This window comes from Rhineura floridana, chromosome 16 (genome assembly GCF_030035675.1).
Source record: "Rhineura floridana isolate rRhiFlo1 chromosome 16, rRhiFlo1.hap2, whole genome shotgun sequence".
Lineage (NCBI taxonomy): Eukaryota > Metazoa > Chordata > Lepidosauria > Squamata > Rhineuridae > Rhineura > Rhineura floridana.
In genome coordinates this window covers 12,562,037-12,582,701 of record NC_084495.1, presented here as the reverse complement: position 1 = coordinate 12,582,701, position 20,665 = coordinate 12,562,037, and the positions used below count along the sequence as shown (strand labels likewise).

The following is a 20,665-nucleotide window of genomic DNA, read 5'->3' as shown; positions in this document are numbered from 1 at the left end:
CCTTTTTATTCAGTGTGAATCATGCTCCAAATTAATTTTAGTTCCCTAGGTACCTTCTTCCCACCTTTTCCATTACTACACACATTTGACTCTAATAGTATAGTTCTCATGCTTCTAGGCACCAATACATTTGGTAGAATTTCTTTGAATATTGCCTCATTAAATTAAGAAAAGCCACCACTTTTTGAACCAACAAGGCTCTCTCACAGCCTTTGCTTAAAAATAAGTTTATTTTACACTGGATTTTAAGAAAGCATGTTTTGTAGATTACCAATAAACAAAATTTTAGCAACTGGCACCACCAGAAAGCCATTTTGGAAGGGTTGATAAAATTTCAATAAGATTTTCCTTTTTTTTTTTTAAAGAGAGAGGCACTTACTATTATTGAATTTTTCAGAAACCATATAAAACCAAAAAAACCCACCTTAAAATGAAATCCAAGTTTACTATAAACATGCTTAAACTATACTTATCTCTTTACAATGAATCATGAACATCTTATGCAGCATCTGGGGTCAGGTATTAATTCATCCCATTTCTCTCTTTCAGAGACACAGAAATCACATACTGATCTGATTTAGATGACCATTAGGGGCTTCAAAAACCAAGGGCATAATACTAGAAATGAGCGGCAAGGCCAAGGGCTCTTCCCTCATGCCTGCCCTTCTCTTGTCATGTATCACCTCTGAGGCAAAAGGCTTGCATTAGTCAGAATTTCCCATTACTTCCAAACTAGTGAACTCTAGCTTCACATCGGTTTCCAACCAGGATGTGATCATAGACTGCCTTACCCCATGTGTGCCCACTTGACCGCTTCAGTCTGTGGAACTGGACCTGTAAACAAGTGTCACATAATACTTGTTCCACACTTGTAAGAAATTGATCTTTTAGTGTGGCAGCACCTACACTTTGGAACTCCCTGCCTACTGACATCAGGCAGACACCTTCCCTGAACTCTTTTTGGCCCTTGCTTAAAACATTTTTATTTAGGCAACCCTATCCAGACATGTAGAAGCTGACACATGTTTTAATCTCAGTGTTGATTTCAATTATCTTTTGAATGTTTTAAAATACGTTTTTAACTGTCTTTTATTGATAATTTTAATGGTTTTTTTGTGCAAAGCGCTGAGAGGTTTTACTACAATCAAATGGTATATAAATTTGGTTATATAAATATAAAACAAACCATGGTTTATGAAGCCTCAAACAATTGTCTGAACCAGGTTACTATATTATTGTGGGCTTTCTGCCCCTGGGACTAATAAGTCATCAGAGCTGCTATGATCCAGGAAAGAACCATTCCGTATATCATCAGGATCAACCTCAGAACCCCTATCAGTGATCTTGTACTCTTATGTCATATACTCAAGCTATCCAAGCTCTGCAGTGTGTTCAATTTTTCGGTTATGAATGCTTAGGGATCTAACTAACCAGCCCAAAAAAATGTAGAGGTTTATATTCCATCTAATGGAGAAACACTGGTGAAGTTTGCACTCAACACCAAACTATGGTGTGTGTTTTTAAGCTCAGGAATGGGGAACTGTGGCCCTCCAGATGGTGCAGTTCTCCCATCAACCAAGTCAGCATGGCCAATTGTCAGGGATGATGGGAGTAGTCCAATGACACCTGGAGGGCCACAGGTGTTTAGCTGAAATACGGTTTGCTTCAGTGTACAAACCCACCCTGTGAACTAACAATGTTTTGCTTGTTGCCAACAAGCTGGGATATGAATTCCAGTGTGCATTTAGCAGAGTTGCTGACTGTGTCCAGACCTAGAATCCTGGCTTATTCCCAGTTTGTTTCAGGGCCGCACTTGGCCACTTACCAGGCTACAGAGGCTCAAGGCAAGAGCTTTTCTGCTTTCCCATAACTCGCTCTCTATCTACACTCTGCTTGGCAGGATGTTCCCTTCCCTGCCCAATTTCTCCATGGCAAGTTCCCCCTCTCAAACCAGCCCACTTAGCTTTGCAGCAACTTCAAAATTTCAGTTTCAGGGGACTTCTGGGAAGGGTGACTTCGCTTGTGCCTGCTTTTGAGACGGGCTCCCGCCTCAAAAGAAGCTTATTCAGATATAAATCAGTCAGAACATTTTTTTTTTGACTGATGAAATTTCTCCCGGGCAGGGAGAAACGTAGAGATCAACCTCAAAAGCCTGTTTTTGTTGGGAGGACTGGATTTCATTAATTTATGAGAAAAGGTCCAGCCAGCAATGCCGGACGGACTTCCGAACAAGCTCTATCTGATTAATGCGATACGTTTATCTTTTCTTCAAAGAGAAAATGGACTAACAGGCAAGCACCCTTCTTTCTATTCTTTTTTTTACTTGGTTTAAATTGTTGCAGCAAAAAGAGATTTGTCAAATGAATCAGCTTTAAAGAACTTCTGGGTGAGCTATAACTCTTCTCTGTTATTCACGAAATTAACAGCTTATCTCTGTTTCTATTGCAAAAAGCTGTCCTGGAAGTGCATTCTAAAGATATAAACAGAAGAGGGATTTCTATTCCGAGGAACATTATATTGTCTGGGACTATTCTCTTTTTGGTCTATTTTATTTTGACGAATCTGCTTCTTCACGACGCCACTAACTGTTTTGATGCTGGGAACTAAATTTGTTTTGTATTCTTGAACATAGAGAGATAAGGCAGGCTGCTCTGTTTATACTGTGATGTCATCAAGCCTGGAATATTAACTCAATTGTTGCTGAAATAAGAAGTGGTTCTTCTTTATTTTTGTTTTGTTTTGTTTTCGTGGTTTTAAAAATGGCAATCAAGAAAGTGGCTGAGAATCTGGAAGTAATTATGCTTCAGAAAATAATGGATGAGATTGAGATAACGAAACAAACCCTGCGACAGGGCAGTAAAGAGCTGAAAATTGAACTGAGCAAAATGACGCAGGAGCTTAAAGAAATAGGGGATCCTGTGAGAGAGGAGAATGAGATCAGAGATGAGAAAAGAAAAAATAAAGGGAAGATACAAGCCCTGGAGATTGGAACAAATGTGGAATTGGAAAAAGATCTGGAGTTTATGGATATTAGAAATAAAATCTACTGTTTGGAATTTAACGTTATCTCTGAAGAAATTAATGAAGATATTAGAGATAAAGTTATCAATGGCTTGGATAATCTTCTGGACTGGAATGACGTGATGGAGCTTGATATAGAGAAAATCTATGGAATTAACTGCAGCCATGTGACAATGGAAAAACTCTCAAGAGATGAGCCAGTGCATTTTGTAAAAAAGAAGAACACAGATATGACTTTACAACAATATTTCAGCAACTTATTCAGAATTGATGGCAAGAAAATATTTGGGATAGAGGAAATTCCCATCAGACTCTTATTATATGACTATGGCTATGACAGCAAGATTATTATGGAATACTGATAATGGAAGATTGGACACTGAAATTACTGGACTTAACAGGACTATTGAAGATGGAAGATGGAATTAATAGGGATAATGGAATAATGGCTATTGAAATTATTGGACCTAACAGATTTTGATGAGATGGATTAATCGATATGTTTATTTGGACTATGGTTATGACAATAAGATTATTATAATTATTAACGAGATGGATTAATTGACATGTTTATTTGGAGAAAAATTGATAGATATATTTCTTAAAGAATTGAAACCTCTCTTTGACTTTTTGTGGAAAGAATAAAGTAATGTTTATGAGATTTGATGATTAATTAAGATAACTACTGGAGGAAAGTGATCCTATAATATAATTTAAGAGACAGGATTGTTATATATTGTAGACCTATAACTGATTTGATCTGCGACAAATGGGAAGTCAACATTTTATTTTTTTGTTTAATCATTTTTGTTTTGTTTTGTTTTTTGTCTTTGAATGTTTTATGATTTTGTTTTGTATGTTTTATGAAAATTTGAATAAAAATTATTGTTAAAAAAAAAAAATTCAGTTTCAAACATCTGTCCTTGAGTACATGCTAAAAGCACAACTTAGGAATGGCCGCTAACGTTCATCAATGGCAGATGCCTCCGCCAATTTGTTGTTGTTATGTGCCTTAAAGTCGATTACAACTTATGGCGACCCTATGAATCAGTGACCTCCAAGAGCATCTGTCATGAACCACCCTGTTCAGATCTTGTAAGTTCAGGTCTGTGGCTTCCTTTATAGAATCAACCCATTTCTTGTTTGGCCTTCCTCTTTTTCTACTCCCTTCTGTTTTTCCCAGCATTATGGTCTTTTCTAGTGAATCATGTCTTTCCACTATGTGTCCAAAGTAGGATAACCTCAGTTTCATCATTTTAGCTTCTAGTGATAGTTCTGGTTTAATTTGTTCTAACACCCAATTATTTGTCTTTCTCGCAGTCCATGGTACCCGCAAAGTTCTTCTCCAACACCACATTTCAAACGAGTTGATTTTTCTCTTATCCGCTTTTTTCACTGTCCAACTTTCACATCCATATATAGAGATTGGGAATACTATGGTCTGAATCATCCTGACTTTAATGTTCAGTGATACATCTTTGATTTGAGGACCTTTTCTAGTTCTTTCTTAGCTACCAATTAAAACATTTAAATAGCTATAAAGGTTTGGAAAATGCATTTATTCATGAAGACAATAGAAGAAGTGTTTGGGAAGAAATTCCCTGGAGCAGTTGCTGGGTGGAGTCGATGGGATAAATATCAATGTCCCTTCTCCTCTCATAAGGCATATTTTCAAAGAGCTTATTAAAAAAAATCAAGAGGGGTGGTGGAAGTATGAGTCTTTTGCCCAAACCTTCTTCCCCAGCTTGGATGTGGAAATACACTAATCTAGACAGCTTTGGGTGCACCAATCAAGAAGGGGAAAGTAGGGAATCATGCTTTGCTTATGGTGCACTGGGAGCAGCCCAAGACCTCTGAGTGGAGTCCCCTGCCCTATTGCTGAAGTTGACATGGTGAGGCTATGACACTCCTACAGCACCACAGAGACATTTGGATTATCAACTAAGAGCTTGCAGAGGAGTCGGGGGCAGAGAAAACAAGCTGTGGTTTGACCAGTTGCAAGACAAATCCTGGCTTATTCAATAAAACATGGTTTAGTGTTACATGCAAGTATGGTCAATATTTTACCCAGCAAGTACAATCTCTTGCTTTCTGGAAAACTATGGATGCTTACAAACTGATTTTAGCCATGTTTTTGTTGTTGTTATGTGCCTTCAAGTCGATTACAACTTATGGCGGCCCTATGAATCAGTGACCTCCAAGAGCATCTGTCATGAACCACCCTGTTCAGATCTTGTAAGTTCAGGTCTGTGGCTTCCTTTATGGAATCAATCCATCTCTTGTCTGGCCTTCCTCTCTTTCTACTCCCTGCTGCTTTTCCCAGCATTATTGTCTATGCCATGTTTACTTAGGAACAAGTCCGACTTTGTTCCACAATGGATAGGTTCATAGCCTCAGTCTTCACTTAAGTGATCTTACTTAGTAACCTTGAAGATGTATGCATCTTGTCTCTAACCAGATATAATTGGGCAGTGAATGTCAGCTTCCTAATGAAATGTTACTAGTTTGTATAAAGGCTCCATTACAAACCAAAGTTTTGACTGCTGTAGCAACTAGTTAGGATGCATCCTCAGGAACTAATTCAAAATGAGAAACTTGACTCAAATCAATGATTTAATATCAATCCCCTTTTTACAGGACTCTGTTGTCATCATCACCTGAGAGCAGTTATTGTCATCATTGCCGTATTATTCATCTGATTTATTTGTTGTCTATTACGGAACATATTCCCAATAGTCTAAGGCTACACTCCTCGATACACTTACTTTGGAATAAGGTCCATTGAAGTCAGTGGGCCTTACTACCAAACCTACATATCTTGGACTGGTCTACCAGTCTACTAGATCTAATGAATGAAACTGCAGGGTACACCTGAATGTAAACATAATATTCCCTTAAAACTTCAACAAATAGAAGAGCTTGCCATTTCAATACAATGTGGAGCAGCTTAACAGACACATTTAATAATTCCCAACATTCCCAACATAGCAATTATACAGATTGCAACTGCCTCTTAGCAGAACAGCGAAAAATCCTTACCCTGCATAGCACTTTTATCCAGATAGTTGTTGAGATTAAACAGCGTATTTCGAGATGCCAAGTATTGGATAAAGCGCTATTTGAGAGAGAATTAGATTCCAGATTACTTTAATTATTTTCTTTCCATAGACATAACCATATTAGAGAAGCTAATTTCGAAACAGCTATATAAATGATATCTATCAGATAAAAAAATCTAATATTAAGATAAGCAAATTAGATCTACTATCAGGTATGATTTTGCAGTCACTGCTCAGGAGAGCCAGAATTAGAACTGAGTTAATGTATCAAACAGGCCACAGCTACCGTGTTTTACAAAACGCTGGTGTGAAGAAAGGGAAATGGCAGAACTTGTTACACTTTTGCATAATACTCATTTAGGCATGGCCCCCATCATATAATGGTTGTGAAAAAAATACAAACATGATTCTGAGGCTATTCTCAGCCACATTCAAGCAAGATCTCTACCCACATGGAATAAGGAAACGGAGCTAATATAAACTTCAGGCAAATACATTCTTCCTCATCACCAACACTTCCATTGTTCATCACATGCACAGTAAGGTGACGCAACTATGGAACTATTCACTCTTGGGATTCTTCCAGTAGTGAGATAAAAAATGGTCTTTGAACTTGCATACTCTCTCTACTCCTCCCAGCTCTCTCTTATCACTTATAGAAGTTATCAACTATACTAGGAAGGTTTGTGTTTATTTGACTGCTGCATCTCCCCAATCTCATGAGACTAACTCCACTAGAAAGCAAATTATACCGTGCAATTTCAAGAAAATCCTCTTTTTAAAGTCAAAATGGGATCTACTTATGCACTTCTTTTATTGCACAAAGAAATATAGGGGAGTGGATAGGAGCACATGAGACCAAAGCCTGCTCCTCATCTCCCTATGAGTAGAATCTCAAGGGCTAAATAATGAATGTAACAGCTCCAAGTGTATCCTCTACAAATAGTCCATATATAATTCTGCAAAGAATCATATGTTAGTGGAAAAGCTGATTGTTTAAATTCACCTCCAAGTACATAGGTAACTGTGTGGTTCAAATGGGGTGTGTATTAAGCTCATTTCCAGGGCAGACTCCTGTAAAGTATATTTCTAACTGGGGCAAATGCAATCTGACTACACTGGTACTACAATTATTAGATACAAAACAATGTTCCTGTGCCTTTGAGCATATGTATAAAATTTCTCCTACAAAGTACAGAAGTGAAAAGCTGTACCAGCATCACAGTGTTGACAATTCATTCACTTGATACGCTCACTAATTTGGCAATCTGAAGGTTTTAAAGGGGGGGGACTGCTAAGCTTAGACTTATATTACTTGTTTTCGAACGGGTGAGGGGGCTGAATATTCAATTCCTTTTTTAAATTGTTTTTTACTGCTTCCACCACATCATTGTTTCAGAGATCACCAACACTTCATCTGAATCTTTTCCTACCATTAAATGTTCTATGGCAAATCACTACTGTCTTACCTCATTTCCATACATCATGAGGTGGTGTGTTGTAATTAGAGCTTTGAACACTACAACCCAGCTACTGTTTGCTGTCCTCTCGAAAAGCGTGTCTGCCAGCTGTGGAATATTCACATTCATCTCATTTGTGCACTGAATGAGATCTAAAACACAAGAAAACAACATACTTCAATTAAAACAAATATGGGGAACTGTGATGGAAACAAGGCAAATATTTTTATTTAATTCCTTAAGTATTTTGTAGGCATTACACGTAAGTTGTGAATACACTTATGAAGCCTCTAATTAGGAACCTAGCTTGCAAGCAATCTGGTTCCCAGTCCACTCTTTCAACCCCACTTCCTGCAGGTTTCAGCCATTGCTTCTTTAACAATACCTATGCACTAGGGAGGGGCTCTCTTAAACAAGTCCCATACACTGCTTTCCTATTGCACATCTTTTGCTTTGTTACCTAATTTGTTTGTTTATTTATTGCACTGGTAAAGACAATACTGAAAGCTTGCCAAAACCAGTCTCTAATAAGTTCAACTCTGTACTTTTCTGACATCTATCCTTTGGTTAAAAATAGGCTCGTACAGTCACAGCAAATAATCCTGAGAGAGTCTGAAGCATGCACATAGGTACCTGAAAGAGGGTTAGCAACTTAGGCTGCAATCCAATATACACTTTCCTGGGAGTAAGTCCCAATGAACCCAAGGAAGCTTACTTCTGACTAGGCATGTACTGGACTGTAGCCTTAATAGAGGAAAATAAAGTATATTATCTTGAGAAAAATAAGTGTGCTCCGTGCAATTAAGATGAAGGATGAGAGATGCTCACACCATCTAAAGAAAAGGTAGTCTTGTTTAGCATTGGCAAAGAGCCAATGAGAAACAAGGGGTTTGTCTCTTCCACATCTCAAAGCGAGGATTAAAACTTCAGGCTGTCAGATGTACCTGGAGAACTTGCAACAAGCAGAAAGACGATCAGAGAACTCTTAATATGGGAAACACTTGGCACAGGCTGGAAACAATTGTACAGGGACATGGCATTACACCAAAGCTTTGGCGGTAAGGCCACGAGCAGTACGGAGCTGTTTACATTTATTGACATCATTTTCACCGTTACAAAGTATTATTTATGCTACAGTTAAATCGATTTACTCTGGAGTAATTCTCAGTAGAACACCTCACAGCAAAACAGGAGAAGTGGCCTGGAGGACAACAGAGCATAAGTAGTACGGGGGAAGAAGAGTCTCTGCAAATGCTAGAAGGCCAACTGAGAAAATTAATAGAAAATGAGTTAAGGGCAATTCACAGGGCAAGGATACAACCCTAATGTCCAGAAGGTGCAATTCTATGCAGGCACAGAAACAGAAAAGGTGAAGTAAACATCAGCAGGCAGGAAGTATAGCAGTGGGCAAACTTCCCAGAAGTGGGCACTGAGAGAGATGAGTTTCCGGGGAACCTAGAAACAATTACAGGAAACCCAAAGTCTAGAGTGCATTGGTTTACAACCAATGATTTAAATCAGAAAAAAAAGACTAATATAAGTCAAGTTTCCCACTAATACATCCTCATGGATTCCCTAAGCAATAGTACAAATCATGTTAATTAACAACTAAATATGGGTATTATTTATAGTTCCATTTTTATACATTTTTTAAAAAAATATTCCCACATATAGGGTCTTTCTTATGACCAGTACTTATTGACAGTTTGAGAGACTAACTGTATAATTCAGTACATGTCTACTCAAAAGAAAGTCCCATTGAGTCCCAGGCAGTTGGGTATGGGACTGCAGCCTAATTACGGGAATATAGGAACCTGTACACTGGACAATGTTGTATTTTCTTCTTTCCAATGTTGTTCCTTCACTCTGCCTTGGCACAGCCCATTCTTTCAACAGCAAAGTAACAACACAAAAATAAAATGGACCATTGGTCTCACCTGAAGGGTGATTTTCATAGGAGAATGCCATCATGCTGGATTATAGCTCGTCCTATCGTCCAAAGGCAAGAATGTTTCTGAAGTCAAGACTAGGGCGTCAGGCCCCTCCCACTCTCCAGTTCATTCGCAGCGAGTCCAAAGAGATATATCTAAACATGCAGGAAAAAAGGCCAACGGGCCTAGCAGCAAGAACATAACATAATAATAGTAACATTAATAATATCTGACTCTAACCTAGCGAAAACAGTAATAGAAGTCTTGACTTCACTAGAGAATTAAAATTTAATGTAATATAATATAATATAATGACGAACTGTAATATATAAACCATCCCAAAAATTATGTAGTTATCCTCCAACTGGGAGGGTCATGATGGCATTCTCCTATGAAAATCACCCTTCAGGTGAGACCAATGGTCCATTTTCCATAGGAGGAATGCCATCATGCTGGATGTACCAAAGCAGCCCATAACCGGGAGGGACCACCCACATACTAGTCATCATTAAGAACCTGTTGCAAAACTCGTCTGCCAAATGAGGCATCGGCAGAGGCATAACGATCTATTTTATAATGCCTTATGAACGAGTGTGGAGTAGACCAAACAGCAGCTCTACAAATATCGGCAACAGGAGCGTTAGTAGCAAAAGCAGCCGAAGTGGCTGCTGATCTAGTGGAATGAACTGTTATACTAGGCGGAACCGGAATCTTAAGGGACTCATAGGCTAAGGTAATACATGCACGCAACCAGCGGGATAAGGTGGAATTAGTTACTTTATGCCCCATAGACCTTGGATGAAAGGATACAAACAAAGACTCAGTCTGTCGTATATCCTGGGTCCTGGACAGGTAGGTCTTGAGAGCCCTCCGAACATCCAACGAATGCCAAGCCTTCTTGAGCGGATGAGTAGGATTCGGACAAAATGAAGGTAGAACAATGTCCTGGTTGCAATGGAAAACTGAATTGACCTTGGGACGGAATGAAGGATCAGTTTTCAGCACAACAGAATCCTTGTGAAAGACACAGAGGTGGCGAGCAGAAGACAATGCGCCCAGTTCCGAGACTCTTCTCGCCGATGTAATCACAATCAGGAACAGGACCTTGAAAGACAACAGACGTAAAGGCACAATCCTGAGTGGCTCAAACGGAGGACGTTGTAAGGCCTGTAGAACCTTTGACAAACTCCATGATGGAAAACAGTGAGCTACAGCCGGCGAGCGTAGAGCAGTGCCTCTAAGGAAGCGTTTGATAAACAGATGTGAGGCAATAGGGGTGTCAGTGGAAGATACTGAAAGAATGGACGACAGGGTGGACGCATGTCGACGTAATGTGTTGGGTCTAAGTCCCAACATGAGGCCCCTATGAAGATATTGCAGCACTTGTTGTACTGTAGCCTTGGAAGGATCAATGTGTTGAGACTGACACCACCTGGAGAACGCTACCCAAGTATGCTGATATATACGAGTGGTGGATGGTCTTCTCGAGGCCAAAATAATGTCAATAACAGTGTCTGACAGGCCGGCCGATCTCAAATGTCCCCGTTCAAATGCCACGCTGTTAGGTTGAGCCACTTGGGGTCCTGATGCCATACTGGGCCTTGTGATAAGAGATCTGGCCTGACTGGGAGTGGCCAGGGATCCGTCACCGACAGTGCCAGGAGATCCGAGAACCACGGTCGACGGGGCCAATATGGTGCTATCAGAACCAGCTGTGCCCTCTCGCGACGTACCTTCCGCAAGGTTTTGGCTAATAGTGGTATTGGAGGGAAGGCGTATAATAGTCCCTCCGGCCACAGCAATGACAGAGCATCCACCGCTTCCGCTGTCATGTCCAGGTATCGAGCGAAGTACCTGGGTAGCTGGCAATTGCGACTGGAAGCAAAGAGGTCGACTGAGAAGGGGCCGAATCGACGCTGGAGAAGATGGAACACAGTTGGATGAAGTTTCCATTCTCCCGGAAAGACTTGTTGTCTGCTGAGCCAGTCTGCTGTGAAATTCCAAATTCCTCTGAGATGTTCTGCTTTGAGGGATTGCAGATGTTGTTCTGCCCAGTCGAATATGATGGAAGCTAGGCTCTGTAGAGGTCTGGACCTGGTGCCTCCCTGTCTGTTTAAATGAGATTTGGCACACGTGTTGTCCGTTCGAATGAGAACATGGTCCAAGTGGAAGAGAGACTGAAAATGAAGCAGAGCTAAGTGGACAGCCTTTAGTTCCAGCCAGTTGATGTTTTGAGTTTGTTCTGCTGTGTTCCAAACTCCCTGAACAAACTGGGAGTTGCAGTGGGCTCCCCAACCCAGGAGACTGGCATCGGTGGTAATGACAGTCCGGTGGGGTTCCCTGAACAGAGTGCCTTGGGTGAGATGTTGTACCCTTGTCCACCAGCGGAAAGACAAGCGCAGTGTGGGACTCAGGGGGATTGCTCGATGGTTTGAGTTGGCAATGTCGTGTTGGAATGGCAACAGGGCCCACTGTAGCTGGCGCGTATGTGCCCGAGCCCATGGCACAATATGGATGGTGGATACCAACATTCCGAGAGCCCTGGCTAGAAGCATGACATCTGCAGAAGATTTGTGCATCAGAGACCTTGCGATGTCTGTGATAGCGGTGATGCGATCTGGGGACAGGAATACAGTCGCTTGCAGTGTGTCTAACATTGCCCCTAGATGCTGCAGGCGTTGGGTTGGTTGTAGATGGCTTTTGTCGAAGTTGACTAGCCAGCCGTGGGCCTGTAAGATATGGAGCGTGAGTGTTAGATGACGATGAGTAAGCTCCCTAGACCTTGCGCGTATTAGGAGATCATCCAGATAGGGGTAGATATGGACCCCTTGAAGCCTGAGGTAAGCCACTAGGGTAAGTAGCACCTTGGTAAATACTCTCGGGGCAGACGAGAGTCCGAACGGCATTGCTCGATATTGGAAGTGCTGGGAGCCAAAGGCAAAACGAAGGAATTTCCTGTGGGCTGTGCAAATAGGGACATGGAGATACGCTTCCTTTAGGTCGATAGAGACAAGGAAGTCACCTTCTTGCAGGCTGTCTGTAATGGAGTGGAGGGATTCCATTTTGAACCTGCGATACTTTACGAAACGGTTAATGAACTTGAGATTCAAAACCGCCCTCCATGAGAGATCGCGTTTGGGCACAGCAAATAGGAGGGAGTACACCCCTTCCGACCTCTCTGCATTGGGGACTGGCTCTATCGCCTCTATGTCCAAAAGGTGCTGTATCGCAGTCTGCATGATGCAGCGCCTGTCTAGTGCCCTGCGACAAGGGGAAGGATGAAAATTGTTTGGAGGTATTGCCCAAAACTCAATTGCATATCCATAACAAAAGAGGTCTCTGATCCATGGGACCTGAGTCAGAGGTAGCCAAAGTTCGGCAAATAGAATCAATCTGCCCCCAACGGGTATTGCCTTAGTATTGTCTGCGTTGGCGAGACGCTCCCCTGTATGAGGACGTTGAGTAGCCTCTGCGGCCCCGGTATTGACCTCTACTGGGGAAACGTCTATTCCAGCCTCCTCTGGTGGAGCGGAAGTCAAATGCTGGGAAGTCATGGCCTCGTCCCCCGGGCCGGGTTCCCCGAAAGGGCTGAGACGTGCGATATGAAGCGAAACGCCTAAAGGGTCTGCGCTCGACGTTTTTGACGGTGGCCAAGACAGGCTTTCGAGTGTCCTTAGGGTCGACAAGCACTGCCCTTAATGCCTCTTCCCCGAAAAGTAATGAGCCTGCATAAGGTGCTCGTGAAAGATTAACTCTGGCAGTAGAGTCAGCCTGCCAGTGACGAAGCCAGAGGGTCCGTCTGGCAACGATCTGAGCCACCAGGGCGCGTGCTGCTAGTTGATTCGCGTCCAAGGTGGCGTCGGCCACGAAAGCAGCTGTTTTACGCAGTTTTAGTAGCGATCTGCGCAGGGAGGCAGGATCTGGATTGTGGTCCTCGATGAGGTCGTCTAACCACATCATCGCTGCCCTGGTGAAAATAGAGGCAGATGTGGATGCACGCATGGAAAAGGCGATGGCCTCATGGGTCTTGCGTAAAGCAAAGTCCAGTCTCCGTTCAGTGGCATCCTTTAGATGAGAGTCCCCTTCCCTCGGCAAGAGGGACCTGGAAACTAAACTGGAAATAGGCTCGTCGATGTTAGGGACAGCCAGTCTGGTAGAAAAGTCCGGGGCCAAAGGATAAAGTCTGTCCGCAATGTTATTAAATCGGCGTGCCTGTAAGGGGTGGGACCATTCGTCCTTGGCCAGTTTAGCGATGGGGTCTGGGACAGGGAGGAAGTTTTCAGCTGGCGTAGGGGATTTCAAGACCCTGGCCCCTTTTAAAGCGGGAGTGGAAGCTGCAGTTGGAGTGGATTGAAGACCAAGGGCTTTCAAGACTCTGCGCGCCAGGGGCTGGTAATCTGAAGAGTCGAAGAGGCGATAGGAGGTTTCTGGCTCTGGTTCCGAATGGTCACTCCACTCGTCCGCTTGGTCTTGCAGCGCGAATGCGGACTCTGCATCAAAAGAGGCGTCATCAATGAACCTGCCCCTGGTAACGTCAAATGGGTCTGGAGAACCTGATGGGTTTGTCTCACTGTGGTCATCTGGTTTGTCACAGGCTGTTGTATCGGCTTGGTTGCCTGGGTTGTCTCTGGCTGTTCTGCCATCATATAGATAATAAGGGTAGCTGTACACGGCACACGACTGGGGCAGAATGCACAGTCCCGGGCAGGCACAGTACACGGCACACGACTGGGGCAGAATGCACTGGCAGATGGCAAAGTACACTGCCACAATGGGGCAGAATGTACGCTATGAACAGTCTTAGAACATGCACAGTACACGGCACACGACTGGGGCAGAATGCACTGGCTGATGGTAGGTACACTGTCACGATGGGGCAGAATGTACACTTGGAGGAAAGGTGATATTGCACAACTTGCACAGTATAGTCCAAATAGCTTTGTATATTTTCAATAGTCTTGCGCACTAACAGGTGGCCTGGTGCACTGTTATGGCAGTATTAGTAAATTTGATGAAAAGTCACATGTGCACAGTAGTTGCAGTGATTGTAGAAAGCCACAGTAACCCAGTGGTTGCCAGGGTCAGCCTCAGAGATGGGGTTGGTAAAGGAACTTATGTAGAGGTAAAAATCCTATCTGCAGCACATAAACAGGGAGCAGATCACACAGAGGGAGCTGACAAGAACCTGCGCTCTGCAAACCCCAACCCGTGAAGGAAAAAATCCCCTTTTGTAATACTAGTGGGTTCTCAAAAGGAACGGGAAAAAATGGCCACTAAAATGGCGCGCGTAAAAAGAGCGGGAAAATTCGAACAAAAATGACGGATACTTTGCCCAGCAACAACCGTTGTATGAAGAAATGAGCAAGGTGGGAAAAATGTTTAACTGTAAAAATGGAACCGCCCACGGTAGAAATACAGCCGCGGGACTAAGAAGGTAATCGCGGCTGAAAAAATTAGCCTGGAAAAAGACTTCGTGAAGGAGGCAGGACAGCTAGCGGACTTCCCGAAGCCGAAGAGAATCGGCCAACAGGCAAGCCGCAGCCGCAGGCTGAAGGGACTGACTCCGCGAGGAACCAAGCGCCGCAGATGATCGAGAGAGACAAGGCAGCCCAAACAAGAGAAGTCGCTAAAAAGGGGAAGGCAAAGAGCCGCAGACACCGGCTCCTGACGGGCGAATGAAGCGCCGCCCGTAAAAATGAACGACGAAGGGAGCCGCAGCCACAGGCTCCCGATCGTCAAGGCACAAGGGGAAATGGCAAAAAGGACCGGAGAAAATAAAGTACGAAAGAAGCCGCAGCCGCGGGCTCCTAATTGTCAGGGCACAAAAGGAGGATCGGTAGAACAAAAAAGGGGGGGCGGAGACTGCCGCCGCAGCTCCTGGCCCCGCTGAGGAAAGAGACCGCAGCCGCGGTCTCTGTAGTTTGGGAGTAAAAAACACACCCCCGGGAAAACAAGAAATTGACAAGGAAATTGACACACAACACACAAACCGTGGTAAGGGATGAGACAAAGGGAAGGAACGAGACGAAACAACGTACACAAAACTCCACCCTCTATCACACAAAGACAAAAAACTTATCTAGTCACTAGCTAAAGATCTTGCAGGGACGAAAGGCAAGAATGAACTGGAGAGTGGGAGGGGCCTGACGCCCTAGTCTTGACTTCAGAAACATTCTTGCCTTTGGACGATAGGACGAGCTATAATCCAGCATGATGGCATTCCTCCTATGGAAAATGTCCATGACTGATAGTAACTCTGACCTTGCCACGAGCTGAGTAAACTAGAAAATAAACTGCTCTAGTCTACTCAGGAATTCTCAGACCTTATCACTACCAGGTGACTCTCAAACCTTGAAAATAAACTCTCAGGTGAAAATAAAATGCCTGTTTGGTCGGTAAAGTATAAATATTAATATTTGCAAAATTATCAATCTAGTTCTATATTTACTATGTGAATATACGCTTTACTGTGTAGTGTCCTTTCAATAGTATATCTGGTAGAGGCAATGATTCAATCTGGAGCAGGGCAGGAGAACCACAAGCCCAGGGGACAAATATGGCCCTTCAGGCCTCTCTATCCACCCCTTAGGACTCTGCTCAGGCCTCATCCCACTCTGGGCCCTCCACAGGTGTTTACGTCTGGCTAGAATGTGTTCTTAAATGTGATAGTGCCTCTTGCTTTAAGGGATGGAGAGACGTATGTGGAGAGTTTGTGTAGAAACCTCAGACTTCTGCATGGGTAGAATGTAGCCTTCTGTACACAGGCAAGCATCTCATCCTTCACTCCTCCCACTTTTGCTTCTGGTCCTGCCCACCACAAGCATGCAGTCCCTAGGAGGTTTGCCCATGTGGAAATGTGACCCTTGGGCTGAAAAAGATTCCCCACCACTACCTTAGCAATAAACTGTAGGGCAAATATGTTTATATTTGTGCTTATTTAATATTAACCTACCCATTATTTAAAATAAAATTAATATCTACATTTTTTAAAAAAATTAAGATACTATTAAAAATGGATTTTTCTTCAATCTGGCAGAGTCAGAAGAAACCAATGAGAAGAGCAATGGTGGAGAAGATGGAGCTCAAAGAAGGCAGGTAAAAAGGGGGGAAGAGTATCCTACTGGTCTACTTCTAAGGAGAGACTGTTGTGTGGAAGAAGTGCTCTGACCACAAGCTGCACTGGTCTCCTACTGGGAGGAAGGGTGGGATATAAATCTAATAATAATATAAACAAACAAACTTTAATTTCTATGGCCAAAAGTAGACATTAAAGAAGATGGCTTTTGCATGCGGCACACAGAAAGCCCGTATGTCTCCTTACCTTATCCATCCACAACGTTTAGTAATACAAAATGTGTGACATGGTATTATTGGTGCTGCACTACAGATTTCCCCACCCTGCAAACAAGCACCAATGAGGCAGGGAAGGGGAACTTATAGTATGGTGACAGTAATGATGAATAGCTATTATTTCTACCCTGCTTTTCCGCTGACATACTCAGGGCAACTAGCAGCAAAGTTCAAATAGTAATCATTAAATACAAATAAGCAATTAACTATAACAAGAGTAATCATCAAGATTCATAGAACAGAGTTGCATGGGAAGACTGCAGTTGCATGAAAGACCATGGAGTTTTTAAAGAATAGGGCACATATTATTACTTAGCCTGCTGTAAAATTTACACACACACAAAAAACTTGGTCCAAATGTGGACCACTTTCTTTCAATACAAAATTAACATTTTAAATGGCCTTATTCCAGTCTGCATCTGTGCTGGAATTGCTTTTAAATATATTTTTAAGTTGTTTTTTAAAGATTTTTAAGATGTTTGGTTTTAATAAGTTTTAAAAGATTTTGTTTCAATATGTTTTAAAGTCTTTTGTTTTTAAGATGTTTTAAAGTGCTTTTAGTGTTTTTGTTTGACGCCCTGGGTTCCTTCCAGGAAGAAGGGTGGGATTATATATATATATATATATATATATAAACAAACAAACAAAAACAAACTGTAAATTCATAAGCCACCTGATTTTACCAAAATCCTATCTGCATTGTAATTCATCCAAATTAACCACGATTTTTTTATTTCCAAATACATGGCATTAACTGCCTAGTTACATATTATCCTGATCAACGGCCTTCAAATGATCTGTCTAAGCGTAGAAGTGAGAGCCAGTGTGGCGTAGTGGAAATACTTTTTCAGTTTGTAAAGAAAGGAATCCTGATCTACAACAAAGTAACTCCAAAATCTACAACTGGACAATACCAACAAAAATTTCACAATAATGCTGAGAAGCATTATTTTGCTGCTACTATCAAGTCATCTCTCTGCCGTCCAGCAGAGCTTTTTAAAGTTGTCCGAGGGCTATTACATCTTGGTCCTCGGGACATTATAGAGCCATCGGAAATCCGCTGTAATGAGTTTGCTAGGCACTTCCAGGACAAGATTTTATGCATCCGCCGGGACTTGGACTCCAATATTGTAGCAGATGAACCTAATGAGGCATCCAGAGCACAGTCCTGTCCTCATTTATTGGATGAGTTTCAGTTGGTGCAGCTTGAGGAAGTTGACAAGGTGCTTGGACTGGTGCGTGCGACCACAGCCGGCTGGGCCAGGGAAGTGATAAATGCCTCTTTACGAGAGGGAGTGGTCCCCAGCTGCCTGAAAGAGGCGACGGTGAGACCACTTCTGAAGAAGTCTTCCTTGGACCCGGAAAACTTGAATAACTATAGGCCGGTAGCGAATGTTCCATTCCTGGGCAAGGTCTTAGAGTGGGTGGTTGCTAGCCAGCTCCAAACACTCTTGGATGAAACCGATTATCTAGATCCATTTCAATCCGGTTTCAGGCCCGGTTTTGGTACAGAGACAGCCTTGGTCGCCCTGTATGATGACCTATGTCGGGAGAGGGACAGGGGGAGTGTAACTCTGTTGATTCTCCTTGATCTCTCAGAGGCTTTTGATACCATCAACCATGGTATCCTTCTGGAGAGACTTAGGGAGTTGGGAGTTGGAGGTACTGCTTGGCAGTGGCTTCGCTCCTACTTGGTGGGTCGGCTCCAAAAGGTAGTGCTTGGGGAGCATTGCTCGATTCCATGGGTTCTCCAGTATGGGGTCCCGCAGGGGTCAGTTCTGTCCCCCATGCTTTTTAACATCTACATGAAGCCACTGGGGGCGGTCATCAGGAGTTTTGGAGTGCGTAGTCTTCAGTATGCTGATGACACGCAGCTCTACTTCTCCTTTTCATCTTCTTCAGGTGAGGCTGTCAATGTCCTAAACTGTTGCCTGGCCGCGATAATGGACTGGATGAGAGCTAATAAACTGAGACTCAATCCTGACAAGACTGAGATGCTGTTAGTGAGTGGCTTCTCTGATCAGATGGTGGATACTCAACCTGTTCTGGACGGGGTTACACTTCCCCTGAAGGAGCAGGTTCGTAGTCTGGGAGTTCTTTTAGATCCTTCATTGTCACTTGAGGCCCAGGTAGCCTCGGTGGCACGAAGTGCGTTCTACCAACTTCGGTTGGTAGCCCAGCTACGTCCCTATCTGGGCAGTGACGACCTCGCCTCAGTTATCCATGCTCTGGTAACCTCAAGATTGGACTACTGCAATGCGCTTTACGTGGGGCTGCCTTTGAAGACGGTTCAGAAACTACAACTAGTGCAAAACACAGCGGCTCGACTGTTAACAAGGACCAAACGATCAGAACATATAACACCTGTTCTGGCCCGTTTGCACTGGTTGCCTATACGTTTCCGGGCAAGATTCAAAGTGTTGGTTTTGACCTATAAAGCCTTACACGGCGTGGGTCCGCAATACCTGGTGGAACGCCTCTCCCGATATGAACCTACCCGTACACTACGTGCAACATCGAAGGCTCTCCTCTGGGTACCAACTCATAAAGAGGCCCGGAGGATGACAACAAGAACTAGGGCCTTCTCAGTGGTGGCCCCCGAACTATGGAATAGTCTTCCCGACAAGGTGTGCCTGGCGCCAACATTGTTATCCTTTCGGTGCCAGGTTAAAACCTTCCTCTTTTCCCAGGCATTTTAACATATTTTAGCATATTTAGCACATTCTGGTATTCTAAATTTAAATTGTGTAATATGTTTTTAGCTCTGGGGAATTTTTGTGGTATGTTTGTATTTACTATGTGATTTTATTATATTACTGTATTTTTATATTTATGTTGTACACCGCCCAGAGAGCCATTGGCTGTGGGCGGTACAGAAATTGAATAAAATAAAATAAATAAATAAAATAAATAAAAATTGTGTAAGCTTTCACGTTTTTCACAATTCTTCATCAGGCATGATGTTACACAAAGCAAGTTGGGAGAAGGGGGGAAGAAGAGAAACAGATGAGGAAAAATATGTTGGATTGTTATGAAGACTCATAGTCTTCCTTTCCTTACAATAAAGTTTTAACAGAAATCATAAAGGATATTTTAACCAATTGAACATGAAACAATTAACTTGATAAACACAACCATCTCCTTTGCAAACATTTTTCTGCCTTCTTTTCTTTACAGCTCTTTGGATTTCCTAGTAAATCACACTGATTTGTACACACTCCTTCCATCAACAGCACAAGTTACATTTCAGAAGGAAATACAGTGTTCCTATTGTAATAATGTCCAGAACAATTCAGCTTGTTCACCTCAGATTCCATCATAGTTTTTTCCAAGGATCACAATGATCATTTTATCCAGCCTCATGCACAAAGGCAAGATGCATCAAAACACTGTTCCTTAAGAATAATGTCTCTTCCTAATGGTTTCAAACACACTGAAAAAGAATCCACAACTTTTCTTAGAAAACATACTACTGCCAATAGTGAGGAGTGTGCCTTTATTTTTCTAGTTTTGTTTCCATGGGTGCTTCTCACACACAAGCCTTCTGCAACCACATAATATCTTGCCATGGGAAGGGCCCATAATTACAAGAACCCACATTTTGGATTGAAACTAAAAGGAAACTCCTCTACTACGAGCTAAGACAGCGTGCAGCAGCAAATGTTTAGTAAAGAATGAGCTTTCCTATCCTGATCTGTGAATGTGCTTGCAAAATGGCATGGGATAAAAATGAACAAGATCTAGAAAGCATATTTTCTCATTTCACTCTATTGGCAAGCCGCTCCGAGCAATGCAAATGCAATAGGATATAAATCTTTCAAATAAATGAATAAAATATAGAGAT

At 42.5% G+C, this 20,665-nt stretch overlaps 1 protein-coding gene across 5 annotated transcripts in view; it reads right to left on the bottom strand.

Moving 5' to 3' along the window:
• The window catches only part of LOC133371458 (phosphatidylinositol-binding clathrin assembly protein-like), an 89,986-nt gene that overhangs the window by 49,451 nt on the left and 19,870 nt on the right, over positions 1 to 20,665 (bottom strand). For all 5 annotated transcript variants that reach the window (XM_061598914.1, XM_061598911.1, XM_061598912.1 and 2 more), the window contains exons 2-3: positions 7,550 to 7,692; positions 6,061 to 6,136 (exon numbers count right to left, since the gene is read on the bottom strand). In XM_061598914.1, coding sequence (XP_061454898.1) covers positions 6,061 to 6,136; positions 7,550 to 7,692 — 219 coding nt within the window. The remainder of the gene's footprint in view (positions 1 to 6,060; positions 6,137 to 7,549; positions 7,693 to 20,665) is intronic.